This window comes from Larus michahellis, chromosome 5 (genome assembly GCF_964199755.1).
Source record: "Larus michahellis chromosome 5, bLarMic1.1, whole genome shotgun sequence".
Taxonomy (NCBI): Eukaryota; Metazoa; Chordata; class Aves; order Charadriiformes; family Laridae; genus Larus; species Larus michahellis.
The window spans coordinates 53364305-53385136 of NC_133900.1; the positions used below are offsets into that span (position 1 = coordinate 53364305).

A 20832-nucleotide genomic window follows, 5' to 3' on the forward strand; every position below is an offset into this window, starting at 1 on the left:
CAGGCCTATTACATTTTGAATTTCTAATTTCAAGTTATATTAACAACCAGGGATATATAGTTTTTCATTAACTGTCTTCATTACTTTTTGTTTCACCTTTCTTTATCTTCTGTCAAATCTAAGCATGTGCTTGATCTTGATTTATTCGTGTACTTAATTTTATCCATGTGAAACATCTGGTTGAATTCAATAATGCCATTAATAATTAGATTTGGAGAAGGCCGTCCTTGTGTTGTCCAGAACCTGATATGATCCTCAAACCTTACTGCAATGCAAGCCAGATTTTTTTCTGAAAGAATAATGTCAAAACATTGTTACGTATTACATTTACAAGTTAAATATTTGCTGGTCATAATTTAGTCTTAAAATATTTTAACACATAAAAAGATTAAAATTTTAATATGTAATAAATTAAGCCAAGAGCTCTACCAATTACTTGGCTGCAAGAGTATTGCTGATTTTGTTTCCACATCTTCAACTACAGCTTGGCATTTTATCAATGCTAATGAGTTGTTTCTACCTAATCATTTTGTAGCTTTATAATCAGCTCTTTTATAAGTCTTGTCTTTTACTTAAGTTAATGCCTGCTTTAAAAAAAAAAAAAAAAAGTCACACTTGAATTTTAGATCAAAAGCAAAGGCTGTATTGTTTTTATTTTCTGCTTCTTTCTGCCGTAGAGAATCCAGTCCAGCTGACTGCTTTCTGGTTTCTGTAACAGCTTCTTGTAGTCACATCCTCCTTTTTTTCCTCTCCACTTTAGAGAAGTTGTTTCTGGGGGGTGACTAATTGTCCGTAGTGATCCCTAACCATGCCTGAACCCCCATCTGCTAAAACATACTCAGACCAAGGAGCCTCTGTAAGAGAAATCTTTTCCTCAGGTGATGCTTTTAAATGGGACACAAATAAAAACCCTAACTCTTAACAAAGTTGCCCTTTGAAAACCAGAAGTGTTTAATGTTGAGATTTTAATAGTAACTTGGTGTTGATTGTTAGTATGTTATCTAAAACTTAATAGAAATATATCAATATTTGATAATTAAATCAGCATTACACCTAACGATGTCTTTTATCAGATTGTATACACCATTAGCATGTAGCGTGTTCAGAATAAATAAAGTTTAATAATGTTTGTACGGTTGAAGTAGTAGGCCAGGCAACATTTTAAATTATTTATTTTGTCTAGCTAGTATTTATCAAAAAAGCCAGGTCAACCAGAGCTGTAAAAGTAAACACAAAATATTAAATAAGTCATGCAGATGCTTATGCTTCCTCCTTCCCCCATTTTAACCATCATATGATAATTATTTCTGTCTGTGAAACGTCTCTTTCATAATCACTTTTCAGATAAAAGAGCTTTTCAGGTTTTTTAAGTCTTATCAGAATGTAGGACTGATATAAAACAAAACATTGTAAAATTAACCCTCAAAATAGTACTCTCTTGTTAAAGTGTCTAATCAGTTAGTCTGATGTTTTGGGGTGGTTTTTTTTCTTTTTTAGAGATGAATGTTGCTGTGGTATATTTTATGCATTGTACTGGCTATGCAGCCTGCCGCTGTTACAAAGTTATTAAAAATATCTTGTTATGCAGATCTAGCCATGAATTCTTAAAGTTGTCACTGTGACGACCTCTGATCCCTATCTGATTCGCAGGTCGCACAATGCAATTTGGAGCTTTTCTAATAGAGTGTAAAATAAAGTAGGATGTCTCTATCATCAAGTTAACCCTTATGTTAAGTATTTAAGTTTTTCAGGCCGAAGGGTCATCTCCCTTGATTCATCTATGAATACTGAGCAGTGTGTACTCTTTAGCTAGTGGATATAAATTTGCTTCCTGCTTTTTATCCATTGTACCTTAGAAGGGGATACAGTTTATTGACGTGAATGTAATATATTTGTCAGGTTCATGAAGGTACACTGCTAAATTTGTATTTATAAAAACGGAAAAGGAGGAAAATTTTCAGGCTCAGAACACGTACTAACACATTTAAACTCAGTTTATGCAGTAATATTAAAGTAAATATATTCACATCTAATGATATCTTTGTACCTAAATTCCACAATCAGGAATAGATGTAAAATTATGTATTGCATAGGATATTTTGTTGACTTGGTGCCTGTAATAAATTAGGTTTATTTAATTGAGATGTATATTTATCAAAATACAGCATGTGAAATAATTTTTAACAACTGTGTAGTTCAGTTTCATTCATAGATGTGATCACTGAAGTAAGCTGCAATTTAGTTACTGATTTTACAGCATATGTGTGTGCAGATTATATCAGGAGAGGGGGACATACATTGGTGGTGTATACAAAGTTTTAGTAGCATGAGTTTGATCTTGTCTAAGTGATAGGTGGCAATCTATCAAATGCAGTAGGACTTTTTTGTATGAATGCATGCTAATGGGAATCTTGTTATATCACATTTTAGATGAAAAGCACATTTCCTAAAATTTCATAAAGAAAATAACTAGTAATGAGAATTCTTCCCCCCCTTCAGCTCTAAAAGTTAGCTTTTATCATGCATAGGCCTCTGAAACATAAAGTTAAATAATTCAAAATATTGCCTAAGATATTTCAAGGGATCATAGGAATACTGTTCGTTGTCTCATAGATAACTTGGACTAGCTGAAAAGCGCTGGAAAACCTAAAGACTTCTTTGTGGAGGGGAAAAGAAAGAGGTGGTTTTGGTTGATCTTTGAGTTATCTGACCATAAAAAAACTTTTTGGTCCAGAAATGGATATAGCCAGTCTTCGACCTCACTGCAGCCTTAAACAATGGCTTTAAACAATTTCATCTGAACTGATGTGCAGGGAACACCATGTAGAGGAAGATGGTTAGCCCAGAAAGAAGGGTGCCGTAGTTCAGGTATAGTGGCTGTTCAGGGTAACACTTCTAAACCTGACAGTGCCTATGTGACAGCTGCTTTCTTCTTTAGTGACAACAATTAGGGATTTCCCTCTGGTTTTAGGAATGGGAAGTGTTTTGGGAACTCTGTCCTGGGTACGTTCCTATCAGAGCATGGACTCTAAATGTGATTTTTACATTGCTTGGCTTGTAGCTTTGCTGGCTTCATCCCACCTTAGTGCGATACTTTCCTTTTGTGTTAAGATGAAAGGAAAACTGAGTAGGCATTTTATGGAGTTCCCTTACTCATGGTTATCCATAAGTTAAGGAGAAACCAAGTTTGGTTTTCAAGGCACAGGTAGTGTGTACAACGCTGTTTTATGCTTGCCTCTTCTTTTCTTAAAATTATTTAATCGATTCTTCAATTACCAAAACATTAAAAATATCAGCTCTTTCTTCATGTGTATGCATTTACCAAATCTACCTCTTAGCAGGTGGGTTTTTTGTACAGGTTGCTGTTGTACTATTTCAAGGAAACAACTTATATATTTCGGTAGTGATTTTATGGTTGGCTTAAAGATGATCTAAACATGAGCAACAATCAAAAGGGATAGACCTGTCTCTGTTTCCTCCCCTGATGATTCCCAGTGTCTCCCTCATACCAGCAATGGAGCTCCTGTTGCAGCAGGGACATGAACTGACTGGAACCTAATCCAGAGAAGACTTCTTTGCAGAAGATATCTGAGCATTAAGCTCAGATAGTGAAACTGTCCCTTTCAGTAACTAAATAAACTCAGGTAATGCAGATCCAATTATGGAGGGTCAGTCTTTACTTTAGTCCGGGGATGCAAATTGATGGAGTGATTATGATTATCTCCTCTCCCAGTGTGAACTAAAAACTGGATGAAAAAAACATACCAGCTATTACTGTTAAAATATATTCTTTTCTAGTGTGTAATAAGATGTAGTGCCTGAAGTATGTACAGTAACTGCATGGGAGCAGTACATTCCTATATTTCTCAAAGTAAGATGTAACCTTTATTTTCGTATTACACGAAGACATTTAAGGGATGAATGCTACAGTCACTTTTGATAATACAAACTAAATATAGATATCAAATGTAGGTTTTCAGTGTAAGTTTTGTAGGAGTCATTTTTTTTTTTTATGTTGGGGAACTTTGTTAGCTTTAATAATGAAGGGTAACAGACTTCTGTTTTAGCTTTCTGGGATGCATGGAAATGAAAGACATTGTTAAACTTGGAGGTAACTTAAATAAAACTGTTACGCCTCCCCTGAATGTGGTATTTATTTGATGAAAAATTTGGGTTATGCAAGAGAGCTTTGCCTTTTTGATGTACTTTCCTAAGGCTTAAGAATATTTATGCAACCTAGTACTGTTGATTTTGGTGGATGGTAGGAGCCCAAGTTGTGAGGTGTGAAGATACATCTGAGGATATATCTTGTGTGGTTACTGCTAAAGAAGTATTAAACTTGCCTTGCAATATCTTCCCAAGATGATAGTTTTGTTAAATGCACCAATTTTCCAGACTACCTTTATTTGCTGTCCGCTATGAAACTGTAAATGCACAGGCTAATTCATTGAGTATATCGGACATAATAATTTCTTCTAAACAATGCATCATTAACATCCAACGTTTTTTGAACTGTCTTGCGCCTTGAGACCTATTGGTCTCTTTGAGTAAATTTTTGCTGCTTTTTATTAAAGTCTCTCTCAAGCTTATCTGGGACCTTGAGCTTGCTAGGGTCCAGAGATGCAGTAGCTAGTAATCCAGAGTGATACAGGCTTTGTGCAGCGCGCCTCACCACTACTGACCTTCCAGTGCACATATCCAAGCTCTATATATCACTGGGTGGGATGGAGAGGGCTTTGGCACAAGACTTGAGTAAGTCTCAACCTTGCGTTTCTAGGATTGTGACAATACTCACAGACTCTGGCTAGTGTACATTGTTTTAAGGAAAACTGGTTCACTGGGTGGTTTATGTTGCTAGAGCATTTTGGAGTAAGGTACACTGGGTCTCCAGCATTGTATTTAGGCTAACTGTTGGGCTGTAACCCTGTAAGCATTTTTACTAACTTTTGGAAATTATGAAATAATGTGAAAAGTGCATTCCTAAATAAAAATCAGACTGGCCAAGTAGCCTGTGTGCTGTTGAGCAACTACAAATAGAATGAAAGGTGATACTTTTACTGGTAAACATAAAATGTGATTTCCATGGACCACATATCTAATTTGCAGTCATCTAGGTTTGAATTTATGCTCAAATTACAGAGCAAAGGGGAGGGAGTGCATGTGGGAGGTCCCTATAAATACAGCTCTTTTAGTAGTTTATGTGTTCCTTGTGTTTGCACACAAGAAAACTCAAGCGTGGTTCTGAAATCTGTCAAAATGCCAGCATTTATTTCCTTTTCATCCTGTGTTGGATAATATAAAAGGATGGAAAAGGAGGAACTTGTAAGAGTCCTTACATGTAAGATACACTGTTTGACTATTCAGTTTCTGTTACTGGCACTGAAGAAATTATTTTTACCTACTCAGTGTTCGCTTATGTAGAATATCCCCAAATTTCATTTAAGATGACTGAAGCATGTTTTATGTTGCAGTCAAATAAAAAATGTATTTGCTTAAGGTTGCCCATTTAACTAGGTTCTATGTCGATAAATATTCTGGTTCCCTAACCAAAATCTTCTGCCTCTAGAAAAATATTTAGTTGGCTTTGAGTAGATGCACATGAGATATTGGCATGGTGGAATAATTTGCAAGATCTTCCAGTGAGGGTATTAGCATATAAATAGCAGATGCAATGACGACCATCACAGCTGAGTACATTTAATTTTTAGTTTATAAGATAGAATGGGTTTTTAAATGCATAGCCATCAAGCCTGCTGAAAGACAAATGAAGTTTAGAGTTCACTTGTCTGAGGATGCCTTACATCATTTTTTTTTTTTAAAAAGGGAAACAGACACACATAAAACTGAACAAAAGTGATTTCTTGGGTGAAAAGTAATTGAGATTGCAAACCAAGTTAATTAGACCATGCAAAATTTATTTAATGGTCTCAGCTGTAGTTTGCGAGTGGTATTTTAGTAAGTAGATATGACTTCTTCATGTGCTATCTTTTCTCTTCCTTCTTTTTCTAAAATAATTAGTAAATGCTGTACATTTAGTCCTATAAACTGATTGCATTATATATTTTAGTCATTTTATTGCTTGCTTTAATTATGATTGCAGAGGCTCAGGTTTTTAAATCCTCTTAACAAAATGTAGCAATCAATTTGCATAAAACTGGGAAAAGGACCAAAGGCTTTTCTTTACATCTTTCCAAGCATTGTGTGGTGGGTGGAGGGTTTTTTTCATTTATTACTGGTTGGGATGGGTGCGCCAGGCATTTAACTGGAGCTGTGGTTGCACTGAGCTACACTAACAGCTGGAGGCTCTTGGAGTGTTGACTCTGAAGTATAAGATATGATTACAATTCTATTGGTATCCAGTATTTGTTTTCAGTATTTTTAAGAAGATGGAGATTGATAAAGAAACATCTGTTTTTTCAGGGTTTTGAAAATGAATTTGGAAGCAAATGGCTTGATTGCACTTGTCTAGCTGGAAAAGTCAGCACTATTTTAAGTTTTTAATGAAAATTAGGAAAACTGAGGAGACATTGTTCTAACTCTGATTACAGTGAAAATAATGCATGTGTATTTTCTGTCCTTTTTTTAAAACAAACAAACCAACCTGTATTCTCATATGCAAATAAGTTCAGCCCGGGAATCTGGGAATTGTCTACCTAAATCCCATTTCCTGTCACGGTGAGATATCTAGTCAAACGTTAAAAAAACCCAACACATAGTTTTGCCAATGCATGATTCATTTTGATACATGAATAAATAAATAAATGTCAGCATTATAGAGCAGATTAACACTGAGCGGAAAAACTTTCTCCATGCTACTTGAGGAGCAGTGGTGGTTCAAGTAGCCTCTGATGTCTGGGAATCTGGTCTCCATTCAAATGGACCATCCTCTAGTGACAGAGAGAAGGTAGTTCACCCTTCGTCTCTGCTAAGGCTGCCAAATGGTGTTAGTGACTTTCCTCGTATCGCCTGATAATTAGAATAGATTTGAGAACAGGACCTTTTTTTTTTTTGCGTTCTTTGACAGGTTATTGAGAAACAAGCAGTTGCGTGACTACTTATCTTAGAGGTATTTAATTCTGTACACTACAAGAAAAGCTTTACGTTGTAGTATTTGTCACTTGAGCTTATGCTTTACTTCCCTTCAGATATGGCACGCTAGGAATGGCATATTGCTTGTTTTTATTGTAGTCTTATTTTTCTTGTTTGCAAGTACCTAACCACTCATTCCTAAAGGATTATAATTTACTAATTCTGCCACTCAAAATATTGTCTTAAATATTTATTTCTGATTTAATTGTGGGTTTCGGTTTTTTTTTTTTTTTTGATTGACGTAAAAAGTTTACCTATAGTGGAAGAGTAGATAATAGGTGGCTGAACTTCATACTGCATCAGTAGAGCTTGCTTTGGAGCTTTCTTTGTGTTTGAAAAGTGGAACTAAAACAAAAGATACTTTTCTGACTAATAATGTTGTCCATGAACTCTCCTCCTTTCTGTAGGAAGGCAATGGAACAAAACAGCGTAAATGGAATGGTTCTGATGTAGTATCACTGGAATGAAGTAAATTGACATATAACTACCCACTACTACTGTGCAACTTTTTGAATTTCCACCAGTGATAACTTAACTTATTTATCTTTTTACTTTAAAATATTAATCTTGATAAAGATTATGTCAAAATAAAGACTTTATGTCTATTTGAAGGGAAAAGGGGTCCTTAGTTAGCTAAGCAGTTAATATTTTTTTTTTACAGGAAATCTAAATTTAATAGAAGACCCCAGTGAAATTCAAGGGTGTGAACAATAAGCATAATATTTTATGAAAATGACCCCCATATTTAAAATCTGGCATTATATGTTATGCATTGTAGCACCAAGTCCACATCTACCTTTTAGAAAATTAAAACACATAAATTCTGTTTAGTGTTTGATATGCGCTGCACTAGCTGAAAGCCATAATGCCCCTAAAACCTTGGGTTGCTTTTCACCTTTCATAAATTCCTGGGTAGATTCTATACAAAAAATAATTTTCAGCTCCGTGGCTCATTGTTATTCAAACTTGATTGATCGTCGTCATTTACTCAGTGAGGAAGTTAAGTGCTCCTGTCATTTCCGAAGAGTATAATTGGGACGTTTCACAGGTCAGTGGTAGTGACAGGTTTCCCTTTTGATTAGTGTTAGACTGATAACAAAAATTACAGTTTCCTATGATTAATGTTTTCTATAGTACTTGAATGCACAGTTCATGGATTGTACCTAAACAAAGTGAATTTGCATCTGATTATGCCTTTTCTCTGTCAGGCTTTTCACGTGCTTTAAAGTTTTAGAGTGTGCAGGTAATACAGCAAAGTTCCTTCAATGCAGTTTTTCAAGTTGAGGATTAGTGAAGCCCACTGAATTTTAGTATATTAATCTACAGAGCGCTACGTGCCTCCAACAGCATATGAACACATCAGGAGAATTTTCAGTTAAAGATAGTACTCTTCTGAATTCTTTCTAGTCCTCTCAGATGTGCCATACATGTGAGTACTTGTATTACACCCACTGATATTTTTAGGTATGATCCAGCGATTTAATGATCGCTCTGAACTGAGTCTTCTTTCTCTTACTAGTTTGATGTTATTTCTCAATTCTGTAAACCTGTTGCTGTTAATTTGCTTACAGACAACTCATGAGTAAAAACTGCAGAAATTCACATTATAAAACAGGGAAAGTAAATTGTGTAAGTCAACTTTTACATTATGACACAAAGCTGTAGACTAAGATCATCCATGGCAACTTTTAGCTTGGTGAAATCTTTTTTAATAGCTAAATGAGAAATGAAACCTGAGTATGGAAAATATGATGTTGCCCTGCTACTAGGTTAAGAAGTAGGAGTGGATGTTATTTCTGAATTTAATTAAATTGGCCCTCACAGATAAAAAGGGGATGACAACACCAGCAGAATTTTGAAACCAAAATACAAGCAAACAAACTTCTCTTCAACCTCTAGCCATCTTCTATTGTGCAGAGTACAAAACCTGGTGATGTTTTTCTTTCTAAAGGCCATTGGGAAGGTCTTAAAAGTTGCAGTTTAACACAGGTGTGTTTCTTTCATGTACAGTAAGGTGGATAGATAACTGGTTGAAAGACAGAGCTCAGAGGGTCGTGATTAGGGGCACAGAATCTAGTTGGAGGTCAGTGGCAAGTGGTGCTCCCCAGGGGTCAGTACTGGGTCCAGTCCTCTTCAATATATTCATCAATGACCTGGATGAGGGAGGGGATAGAGTGCACCCTCAGCAAGTTTGCCGATGACACAAAGCTGGGGGGGGGTGGTGGCTGACACACCAGAAGGCTGTGCCGCCATACAGAGAGACCTGGGCAGGTTGGAGATCTGGGCAAAGAGGAACCTTATGAAATTCAACAAGGGCAAGTGACGGGTGCTGCACCTGGGGAGGAATAACTCCCTGCACCAGTACAGGCTGGGGGTTGACCTGCTGGAGAGCAGCTCTGTGGAAAGAGACCTGGGAGTCCTCGTGGACAACAGGATGACCATGAGCCAGCAATGTGCCCTTGTGGCCAAAAAGGCCAATGGCATCCTGGGGTGCATCAAGAAGAGCGTGGCCTGTAGGTGGAGAGAGGTCATCCTCCCCCTCTACTCTGTCTTGGTGAGGCCACACCTGGAGTACTGTGTCCAGTTCTGGGCTCCCTGGTTCAAGAAGGACAGGGAACTGCTGGAGAGGGTGAAGCAGAGAGCTACGAAGATGATTAGGGGACTGGAACGCCTCTCATGAAGAAAGGCTGAGGGACTTGGGTCTCTTCAGTCTGGAAAATAGATGACTGAGGGGTGACCTTATCAACACTTATAAATACGTAAAGGGTGGGTGTCAGGAGGATGGGGCCAGGCTCTTTGCAGTGGTGCCCGGGGACAAGACAAGAGGTAGGTACTGGGCACAAACTTGAGCATAGGAAGTTCCACCTAAACATGAGGAGGAACTTCTTTACTTTGTGGGTGGCAGAGCACTGGAACAGGCTGCCCAGAGAGGTGGTGGAGTCTCCAACTCTGGAGACATTCAAAACCCGCCTGGACGCGTTCCTGTGCAGCCTGCTCTAGGTGACCCTGCTCTGGCAGGGGGGTTGGACTAGATGATCTCCAGAGGTCCCTTCCAACCCTGTGATTCTATCATTCTAAGTCTAGTGCCTTTGTCAGTTTGTGATTAGTGGTAGAATATTTGACCCTTTCTTTGCATTAGAATTCTATTTTGGTTTCTGCTGCGGAGGTCAGGTTCAGCGTGCATCTGTCTTGGCCATGCCAGGTAGGGCCTGAATTGCCGCTTTCCTTTAGGTGAGGAAAAGTGACAAAAAAAGTAAACAAGGATGCAGGATCCTCCAGCATAGCCTGAAGGTTGGCAGCTCTTGAGGCAGTGATAATTGGACTGAAGAGACTATGTTATGGTTGCTACCTGTCTTTGTCAGCAGGGTACTTTCAAACGTGTTATGCTGAGACTTTTATTTTAAAATGAAGACTAATTAGGTGTTCGCTGGTAAGAATGCAGTAGTAAATCTACTCTATTCTTCAGGACAGTAAATCGTTTTCATTTTTTCACTGGAACTGCAGCTTTCTTAAATTCATTTTTTAAACAAAGGGAAGAATCATACTTCTGACTTGCACCATCCATTCATTATATATTAAAACATATCAATATGTGTATTAATATCAATTAATGTTCTTTAAGAAAAGTTAATTCAGTACTTACCAAAAAGAAATGCTGATTTTTATTTTTTTTAAAATTTATTATTTCTTTTAAATTTTAAACTATATCCAATAAACCAAGATTGGTTTCTAGCTTTTTTGGCTTCAGAGTATACGTGTGATTTAAAGGAACTCAGCTGTGCAGCTGTGACATGAGATTAGAGTAGTGAATTAAATTGGGAAAATTCTGCTGCAGGCAAAACCTGCAGTATCCTCCTGTGCTTGTAACAATGAGTAGTTGATATGAATATCAGCGTAAGTCAGGTGCAGTAAGAAAAGTAAAGAACACAGCTGAAAATAGTAAAAATTATGCCATTCCTTATCTGTTGCTTTGGCTTGCTGCAGTAAAGTTGAAAAAAGCGATAGCCTATAGTAAGGTTGGTTTTATTGGCTACCCCTTATTATTTCCTAGACTTCTAAAAGTGCATGGCAAACATACAATAATGTGCTAATTATGTTGTTGTTAAGAATTAGGTGACTCCCAAGGTGGGCAAAGGAAAAAAAAGCATAAAACCTCCATCATTGCTGCCTTTTTAGGGTAGTTAGCATTTGCTAATTTGAAGTTCTAATAGTATGGGCCATGTCTGAGGTGGCACAGATTCTTTTAGCTTACGTAAAAGTGAAGAAGAAAAATTCATTTTCAGGTATGGAACAAGCTTAGGAAAAAAATAATGTAGAGACTTGCTGGCACATATACAGTAGTAGCTAGCTGGAATGATATATAGAAAGCCACTTGTGTGAATGAATTACCTTGGTTAGTTGGTAGGAACTCCATTTTTATTTTTCGTCTAGGCATAGATATTCAATTTCAGACTGCTGTATAGACCAAGTGCACGTTTTAAAAATCACATTTTGTTGGTCTTGACCACAGTAATGTGTGCAGTCTAATGATATGAATGGTTAGGATGTACCAAATTAGTTAAGAACATATCAAATTATTTTTAGTGCTGTTGTGAAGAAACACAGTAAAACATTGTTGTATACAGATCTGAATGTTCTTACTTTGGTCAGTATTAGCTTGCCAGTCCATTGGCTTCCCCTCTTGTTTGCCTGCTTTGGTTTTGAGCTCTTAAACAATTTGTGATATTTACCGTGCCACAGACTATTTGGGTGCAGCTAAATGAGTAAAGTCAAGCAAAGGAGAAGAGATAAGGCTATAATTTGCTCATTAAGTCAAAATCTTGATGTTATTTTAAGATTTTTTTGGTCTTATTTTGTAGTTTCACACTTTCTCAGACTTCACCAACTGCATGTGTTCTAATGGATAAAAGGGGCTTTAAAGAAGCCCTTAGGATAGAGCATGGCTTTAGAGATAAAATGGTAAGCAAAGGCCTAATCTTAGATAAAGATTAAATACATAATTAGGGAAATACTTTTGACATAAAGCAGTCTCAGTAGGGCTATCAAGATGTCTGCGAAATATTTTCAGTGTGAAGGGAAATGAAAAGCAGTCTTCACATTTGAAAAGAAAAAAAAAAAACATCAACAAAAATCTCTCTGTAGATGAAAGCCTCGGATGACGATGATGACGACGAGGACGAAGATGAATTTGTGGAGGTCCCTGAGAAGGAAGGTTATGAGCCCCACATTCCAGACCACCTGCGTAAGGAATATGGTGAGTTTGCCCAGCTGTGACAAGCTTTATCCCTGCATGTTACTGCTGCACTAAAGTAAATAAACGGCCATTCTGAAGTAATAAAGTGATCAGCGGTGTGGGTAATCTCTGAGTGCTATGAGGAAGTCATTACATAGATACGGGAGCAGCGATTGGCTCTACATAAACAAATACTTTCTAGGAGCAAGAGCAACTGAGACGAGAAGCTTATTTCATTCCATCATGTTCCACTATAGTTTAGAGCCAGAAGCAGCACCGTGTGTGCTTATAAGTGTGCTAAACACATACTGGGAGTGCAGGGATTGCAAAGTAAAACTGTAAATGAGCCTGAATGTTAGAAATACTGGTAGCAGTCTGGTGAGATGGGATAAGGTTTTTTACTATCACCTGAATTACAAAGAGCTGGAGATGTGCAGCAGCTTCCTCCCACAGGGTTGCCAACTGACAGCTCAGAAAGAAGGCCTTTTTTTTCTTTGGGTGTTGCTATCACAAGATGTTAAATGGAGCTCAGCCTTTAAGTGCAGAATTATAGCCACAAATGACAAAATATAATCGTGCCTTCTTTTAACACATCCTAAAAGTGTTTTTTAAAAATAAAGACATACTTATAATGTGTTTTTGTGAAATCGAGAGGGGAGTTACTGAGGAAAGTTAATCTCAAATAATTAAATTTCAGTGCGTTACTCCTTGTCCTTTGTACATCTAGCTTATTAAGAGTCTGCAGCTTTGCCTCTGTGTAATATCATGTATTTTAAGATTCAGAAGATTTCTGTACATTGTAGAGGCGAGGGTAGCTGCCATCACACAGAAGTTAAAAACTTCAGACACTGTAATAAGTTTCTTGCTCCTTTGTTTCTCCATGTGCTGGTGCTGTGTTGTGCCTTTTTCAATCCTGTTCATGCTTTTTTTTTTTTTTTTTAAACTTATCTGCAGTTTGCGTCATAGAAGTCAGGCTGCAGCTATAACCTGTATAAGCCAAATGTTTCTTTTTGTTGAAATGAGGGGGTGTGCCTGTGTAAACCCAAGATGATATAGCTCAAGTGAACTTCTTACTGTCTTCTGCCATCCAGTTTGGCTACAGACAGTGAAAGATGATCAGTAATGATCACCTGTAGTGGCTGGGGTCAACTCATGGACATGTCCAGGTGTGAAGTCCTGCTAGTGCCTCAGTCCATCTACCCCATCTAGACCTAACCTACCAGGACACCCTGGGAAGTAAGGCCTGCGTTGATTATCTGCACGTCCGTGTTCCCCACCTAAGGACTTACAGCAAGTCCAGCTGTCTGGTTCCTCTTTGTTTGCAGAACTTAGATGTCTCTGTTCCTCCATGCCTTTAAAAAAATGTGGAAGTTAGCAGCTATATATAGAGGACTGAGATTAGACGAGCGCCCTAGTGAGCAGGTAGCTGCAATGTGGTTTTACATTACTCTTTGTGTATATGTTGCCTGAAATAGTCCGTAGTTGCTTACTTTGTCCAGCCAAGGGGAAGATGAATTGAAACCGGGAGTACTGAGACAGTGAAATGGGAAGTGGATGGGCATGTTAGATGAGAACATAGGACGGCGGGGAAGGGCTGCAGGATGCAAACCCATGAGCAGGGCAGCTTTTTATTTTTTTTTGTTCATGGAAAAAAGGTTACATTTTGATAAAATTATACCAGTGTATGTTGGCTATTCTGACTACCTCAGTCTTGCAAAAAATACTGAATAAGTTCTAATTATTGTGAAGAGCAGAACTTTCAGAAAAGGAATATAATGGAAGAGAGGTGTAGCAGCCTTCCAGACAGTTGCGAAAAGCTTCTGATGTATATGTGGCTAATGAAAGAGTCCTAAAACATTGGTAGTGATAGTAAACGAATGAGCAAATGAGGTTAGTTATTAGCATAGCTGTGGTGGTTCTTTGTTTTTTTTCCTTCTTTGTGCCAAAACTGTTATTTTCTTAATACTTCCAGGCACTAGAACTTGTTTTTCATATCTCTAACAGCTGCCTGATGAATCTTAACATGCAAAAGTTCTGTTTATATTTGTCAGCTTCCACTGGAAGTGAAATGTACTCATCTCTTCCCTTTCTCCCTCTCTCCCTTTCCTCCCCTGTCTTCCTTATAGACACACATTTTTAAAAAATAAAGCACCTTACCACCCTTTGTATCACACTAACACAATACTTCACTGCTATTTGAATTCCTCCTCATGAAGAAGGATAAAAGAACAAGCCTACTATCTACGCAAGGATGTTTTAAAAATCTGTATAAAATAGATTGAGAAATTCCCAATTTGTATTTAAACTATTGCTGATAGGAAAATATATTATAGTGAAGAAGCCAATCAATCAGAAAGCAAACCCTTTCTCATTTTGTATATGTGTAGTTATGTAGGAGCTAATGGTCACACTTGGCTGTTCTTTATCTGATGTGGGTGTTAAAAATAGCATTTTGAAAGAAATGAACCATTCTTGATGTTCCTGAAGTCATTCAGCTTTTCTTGCTGCCATTTGAAGTTATTATGTGAGCTCCCAGTTCAGGAAAGAGTCTGCAAAGAATTCAGAATTCCTGAAAAGAATTTAGGCAATCTTTTAAGCATGTGCTTTCTTCTATCTTTGTGTACTTAAGTGCTTTTTTACCAACTGATAGGTTCAAAGTCTATTTCAGAAGTTGGTATATAACTATTGTGTAAATCAGCTGGCTTCTGTGTAATTGCTTCAGGTCTGCATGAGAACTATAATTGCTCTACTGGATTCTTTTCTGCACATTTTAATAAGCAAAACCAAAATAAGATTCCTTTGGCATGTTTTGTTTAGAAAAGTGAGTTATCCTAATAAAATACACAAGAATATCTTGATTTCATAGTTGGATGTTAATATCAAGAGTTGGCTGTGTTAGGCAGCCACCTCTGTGATTAAATATGGTTCTTTGTTCCATGTGCAAGTGCAGTTATCATAGCAGTGACTTCAGTTTTATCTAAATATAATCCAGGTGGGGTTTTGTTGCATTTCTTCAGTTCACATTTAGTTCATGAGGACTCTGAGCTAAGAAAATTACAGTCTCTGCAAGTGGAGTGTTCCAACTGGAACATTAAACCTTCCATGTAAAATAAAATCTCAGTGTTATGTAGAAGGTGTGAACAATGTAAAGCTTTTTTTTTTTTCCTTTTGCTGTTACTTGTCCTGAAAAAAAAACAGAAAAAGTGATCAGCTCCTCAGATTAACTTTTTATACTAAACAGGAAAACAAAGTTGTAAAACATGACTGTGGAAATGGATTGAAATGTGACATTTAAATTACTGATTTAAAAATCACTTTATTCCCTTTCACTTCTCTTAGGAAAACAGAATTATCCTACCAACAAAGTAAATTTCGAGCTGAGATGCTATTTCTGGTGATGCATATGTGTATTTGCGATTCTCCTGAGATCTGAGAAGTTTGTGGAAAATTAAAAGATATTTAAGCCAGGGGAAGTTTTGCATGCCTAAGTATATAGACATGTGCAGTTCTATTATCTGTGTGTATATGTAGTTGATGGTCTCAAAATTGATTGTGATATTTAATATATAAGATGAACTGAGCACGGGTACAATTTGGGTGGAGGGAGAATTAAACAAGTCAATTTGAATCTCCATGTATAAGATGAAATGTAAATTTGTTAAAAGAATTTAGGTGATTAGATAACTGAAGTGTGAAGATATAACCTATTAGGGGTGTCATGCCAAATTAGCATTACCAGACTTTTAACGACCTCCCATTTGTATAATCCTTATTTACACTTGCACCTGATGTCTGCAACAGACAAGAGACCAGCCATCCTGTGGTACCACAGAGCCGTTTTAAATACATTGTGTTGCTAAAAAGGAATATTGGACTGAAAAAGAAACAGCGCTGTGAAAATAATTTTCATAGGGTTACTCTGGTTCTCAGCACTTTGCACTGATGTTGCTTGTATCTGTTGAAGAGTAACTTGCCCTTGTATGGCTAGCATTGCTAACCCCTTAAAAATTGAGGCATTATCCATTTGAAAGAAAGCTTTAGGGAGAGATAAAATCTTGTTTCCACTTGAGATTTCCCACACTCCAGCCTTTGCTGGTCAGCTGTTTCATTGGCTTAAAGCCTTAAGGTGAATAAGGTAAGGGGTGGAACTGTGCAGCTTCTGACGTTGTTCTTGTGCCACAGACAGAATTTAGTGCTGACACCAGGATAAGAGATTCTTTCCTGCCCTTGGTGGTGTTGGCATAGCTTGCAGCTGAGCTCTGAACTGCACGGGAAGTGGTCCGTTTTGAGAGACGTGCTTTTCCATGTAAAAATGGAACAATTCTCAGATCTAGTTCAAAGCACCCACCTCCCGAAACTGTTGTCTGTCAATGGGTTTTCTCAATTCATAATTCTGACTTGTGTCTTAATGCGTGCATCCATTAACTTACTTATGCAATACTACTGTGAGGTACAGGGAAGTGCTATTGCCATCTTACAAGTGGTGACATGAGAAAGCTGTCTGACTTGGTAATATTAGCATGGAAGCTGTCTGCTCATTATCAGCTTTCATCCTTATCCAAAGTTATATGAGAAATGACTGTACAGTTAAGAACACAAACGATTATTTCAAATCAGGTTATTTCTCTTGTATTTGAGCCTTAAGCTAAAATGGTTTTAGGTCCCTGATAGCCACTTCAGTGGTTCACATGGCATCTTAAAGCCTGCTTGGGATTTCTTTCATATCAGGATCAAAGCTGCAATTCTAAAATCCCAAGAGTTAGTTCTATCCATTTCAGAAATTCTTTCCTATTCCCATCACAGTGATGTGCCTTTGTGGGTTAGATGTCCCCACACTGCCTTTTGTAATCTGATGGTGTCTGGGTCATGCCTTTTCTGTGTGTTAAGTAGCTTCTTTTTTTTTTTTTTTTTTTAATATATGAAATGTCATAACAACATGGGAAAGAAAGCTTATACCCCAATTGAACAAATAAGGTGTACAAAACCAGACTATTTCCTTAGTAGAGAAGTTGCCACCTGTTTTTTACATAGAACTAGGAGTGCTTACAGACTACACAAGCTATTCTAGCGCAGCTCCCACAGAACGTCTTAGAAACGTGAATAAACTTGCTATTGTGGCAGTTTATTAAAGGTATGGGGTTTTTATAGCTGTCGTGGTTAAACCCAGCCAGCAGCTAGAACCATGCAGTCACTTGCTCACTCTCCCCAGTTGTGATGGGAGAGAGAATCAGAAGGGTAAAAGTGAGGAAAAACTCTTGGATTGAGCTAAAGACAGTTTAATAAGTGGAGCAAAAGCCGCACACGCAAGCAGAGCAAACCAAGGAATTCATTCCCTGCTTCCCATCAGCAGGCAGGTGTTCAGCCATCTCCAGGAAAGCAGGGCTCCATCAAGTGTAATGATTACTTGGGAAGACAAACGCCATTAATACAAATGTCTTCCCTGCTTCCTTCTTCCCCCAGCTTTACACACTCAGCATGACATCCCATGATATGGAATATTTCTTTGGTCAGTTGGGGTCAGCTGTCCCTGCTGTGTCTCCTCCCAAATTCTTGTGCCCCCCTCAGCCTACTTGCTGGAGGGGTGGTGTGAGGAGCAGAAAAGGCCTTGACCGCTTAGCAACAAACAAAAACTTTTGTGCACTACCATAATTGTTTCTCATCCCAAATCTAAAATATAGCACTTCTAGTAAGAAAATTAGCTCTATCCCAACTGAAACCATGACAACGGCTTTTGCATTTTCTCTGAACATTAAAAAGCCTGTATTAGAAAGAATGATAAAATACTGCTTAAGCAAATGCATGATTGAATTTTTAGATCTGAAGACATAAAAGTCATGCACTTCATGGCTTTTATTCAGAAAATTGCACTTGTTTGTATTGACTAGGTGTACTGTAATCTGTACCTAAGCAGCAGACTTCCATGCATATTGTTTTAAAAGTTTTATTCTCTTGACTGGCATCCATCAAGACATGTAGGGGACATAATGATTAAAAGTAAAACTGCCTCGGAAATGTGGAATATAATAGAATTGTCATTAGAGATTTAAAAACCCAGGAAAATTAATTACTAATTTATTGGAATCTGATTTTTTTTTTTCATTCCCTACAGAAAATATTTTCTAAATGTTTTTGTTTGTGTGGTCAAGTACTAATGTTTTATGTGTGTCACGCTGAGAACAGCAGCACTGAATTTGAAGCCCTGCATGTTGTCTAACCATATGTATCGCTGTGTAGCTTCACTACGCTGACTCTTTCTTAGCTCTGTTTGTCTCCTTCATTTTTTATGTAGGAAGTAGGAAAACAGTGGTTTTAGTTGCTGCGTACAATAATAATGTGCTCTTTTATCCTACATCTAAATGAAGTTTCTCCCATAAAAAGGCTGGTTTATATAACAGATTTAAAGCTAGACATGGCAAAAAGAGCATGTATGCAAGTGTTGATAAGGTGAAACAGAAACCACTTATTTTGACCTGTGGGGAAACCATGGCTTTCATAACTGGTCTTTTTTCCTTTGTAGAAGCATCTAACAGATTTAGTTGATACAGAATGATTATCTGTTGATTTTACAGTTAGGTTATCCTCTGTTTTGTATTTGTTTGGGTTTTGGTTGGGTTTTTTTTTGTTGTTGTTGTTTTTAATAGTGCACATGAAAATCTTCTGGAAATCATGGGGAAAAAGCACAAATCCTACGTGTTGCATTTACATCCCTAACTACAGCATCTAAACATATCCGAAATACTCAGTAAAAGACTTGTTTTCAGGGCTTATTAGTCTTTTAGGAAAACATTTTGTTTTGTTTTCTGTTATTAGGATTGATTAGAGTTCCCCAGTGGTAGGCATATTTGAAAAACTTAATAAAAGTAATTTTGTAATAGCTCTTAAATGGCAGGGTGTTGATCAAGTCTAGGCTTCCACAGGAGGGAGATTGATTATCATGGCAATGATCATGAAGTAGACTTGACGCAAGGATGACTCAATGCGAATAAGAGAACGCAAGTTTGGGACCGGTACAGCAGCTTCTGTACCGATACAAAACATACAAAATGTAAAGTGGTTTTATTTTACTTTACATATAAAATGTAACGTGGATTTATTTGAGGCGAGAAGTACGTCTGAAGAGCAGTTTGGTCAATTGCTTTCATCAGCCACAGGCCATAAAAATGTGCATCACCATGATTAACCAAATGATTGTGCCCTGCCTTATTTGTAATGAAAACAAATATTTTTGATGGTATTATTTGGGAATGAAGCTGCTGAGGTTCTACTGACTGTTGAATCATTAAATAGACACGTGTGCTGGCTAAATGGAAATTAAAAATGATACTTAAGCTTTTTCCTTCCTTACTACAATGATTTCTCAGTTTGTCTGGGTTCTGCTTTAAAAGCCTAGTAGCTTTTTAGTCTGGTTTGATTTGTCTGGTCTCCATACCTCAGGAACTTCCTGAGGGGATTCTTCCTGCGTGTGAAGAACATGAAGAACAGTTTTATGTGGAGAAACAGCTCAGTGGAGACCACAGCGAAAACAAACTCTGCAGACTTCAGAGTACATGAAGCATGCTTCTCAGGAACTGAATTTGAGGCTTAGATTTACACTATCTAGGCTAAATAAGGACATGTGGGTATTACTTGACTTCTTTAAGGGGAAGAAACAAACCATGTTTTGCAGGGGGAAGGACAGGCAGAATTACCCACTTACCTTTCACTGCCCTGTGAAATTTGGGTTCCTTTTACCCAAATTTGGAAAATGCAGTTAACATGCAGTTGTGTTTCTCTCCCTTGACAAGAGTCTAGTATTTAGAAAAAGATTTCTATTAATATGACTGTAAATCCTTTTTTAAAAAAAACATAGTTGTTACATGATTGAAATAACATGCATCGATTTGCTATAAATATTATAGATGACAGATATTCAGCAACGAAGCGGACCTCAATCCTGTACTGCTATAATCAAATATGTTTTGTGGGGTCTAAATTTTTCTTTGCATGTACGACATTAGAAGTATTTAATTACAAGTTTACAATTGAGATTGCCTCAATATATTAGTATGTTTTGAATATATCTGTATATGGACAAACACATATTCTATATAGCTACACTTAGAACAATAGTTGAGTAAAACTTACTGTGATACAGTATTTGGAATGAAGATAACTTCGCATATTTTCTAAAAAAACATTAGCGCTTCCAATAAAATACTTCTACATCCATGTAGAAGTTGATTGTAGATATTTGCCTCCTAATCAGTTGATCGTGCAGTCCCTTCCTCGCTCTCAGGCAAGGTCCTTCTATGTAAATAAGGTTCCCGGAAAAATCTGACAGGACGTGGGATATATTTGATTCCTACTAAAGTTCTTAGAAATTAATAGTCATTGCACAGGATGCTGATAATACTTCCAAGTGGTTTGTGATGGTAGTGTACCTCGTAGGAACTATGCAATGGCCAGGGACTGCGTAACGACAAGCAAGAAGTTTAAAAGATCAGGGTGTGAGGTGTGGAAAGGTTTTAATC

The 20832-nt window shown here is 37.4% G+C and overlaps 1 protein-coding gene across 1 annotated transcript in view; it reads left to right on the plus strand.

The window, feature by feature from the left end:
- Positions 1 to 20832, plus strand: part of UVSSA (UV stimulated scaffold protein A) — a 57753-nt gene that overhangs the window by 13633 nt on the left and 23288 nt on the right. Inside the window, exon 8 of the mRNA XM_074587356.1 lies at positions 12232 to 12343. Within this exon, the coding sequence (XP_074443457.1) occupies positions 12232 to 12343 (112 nt within the window). The remainder of the gene's footprint in view (positions 1 to 12231; positions 12344 to 20832) is intronic.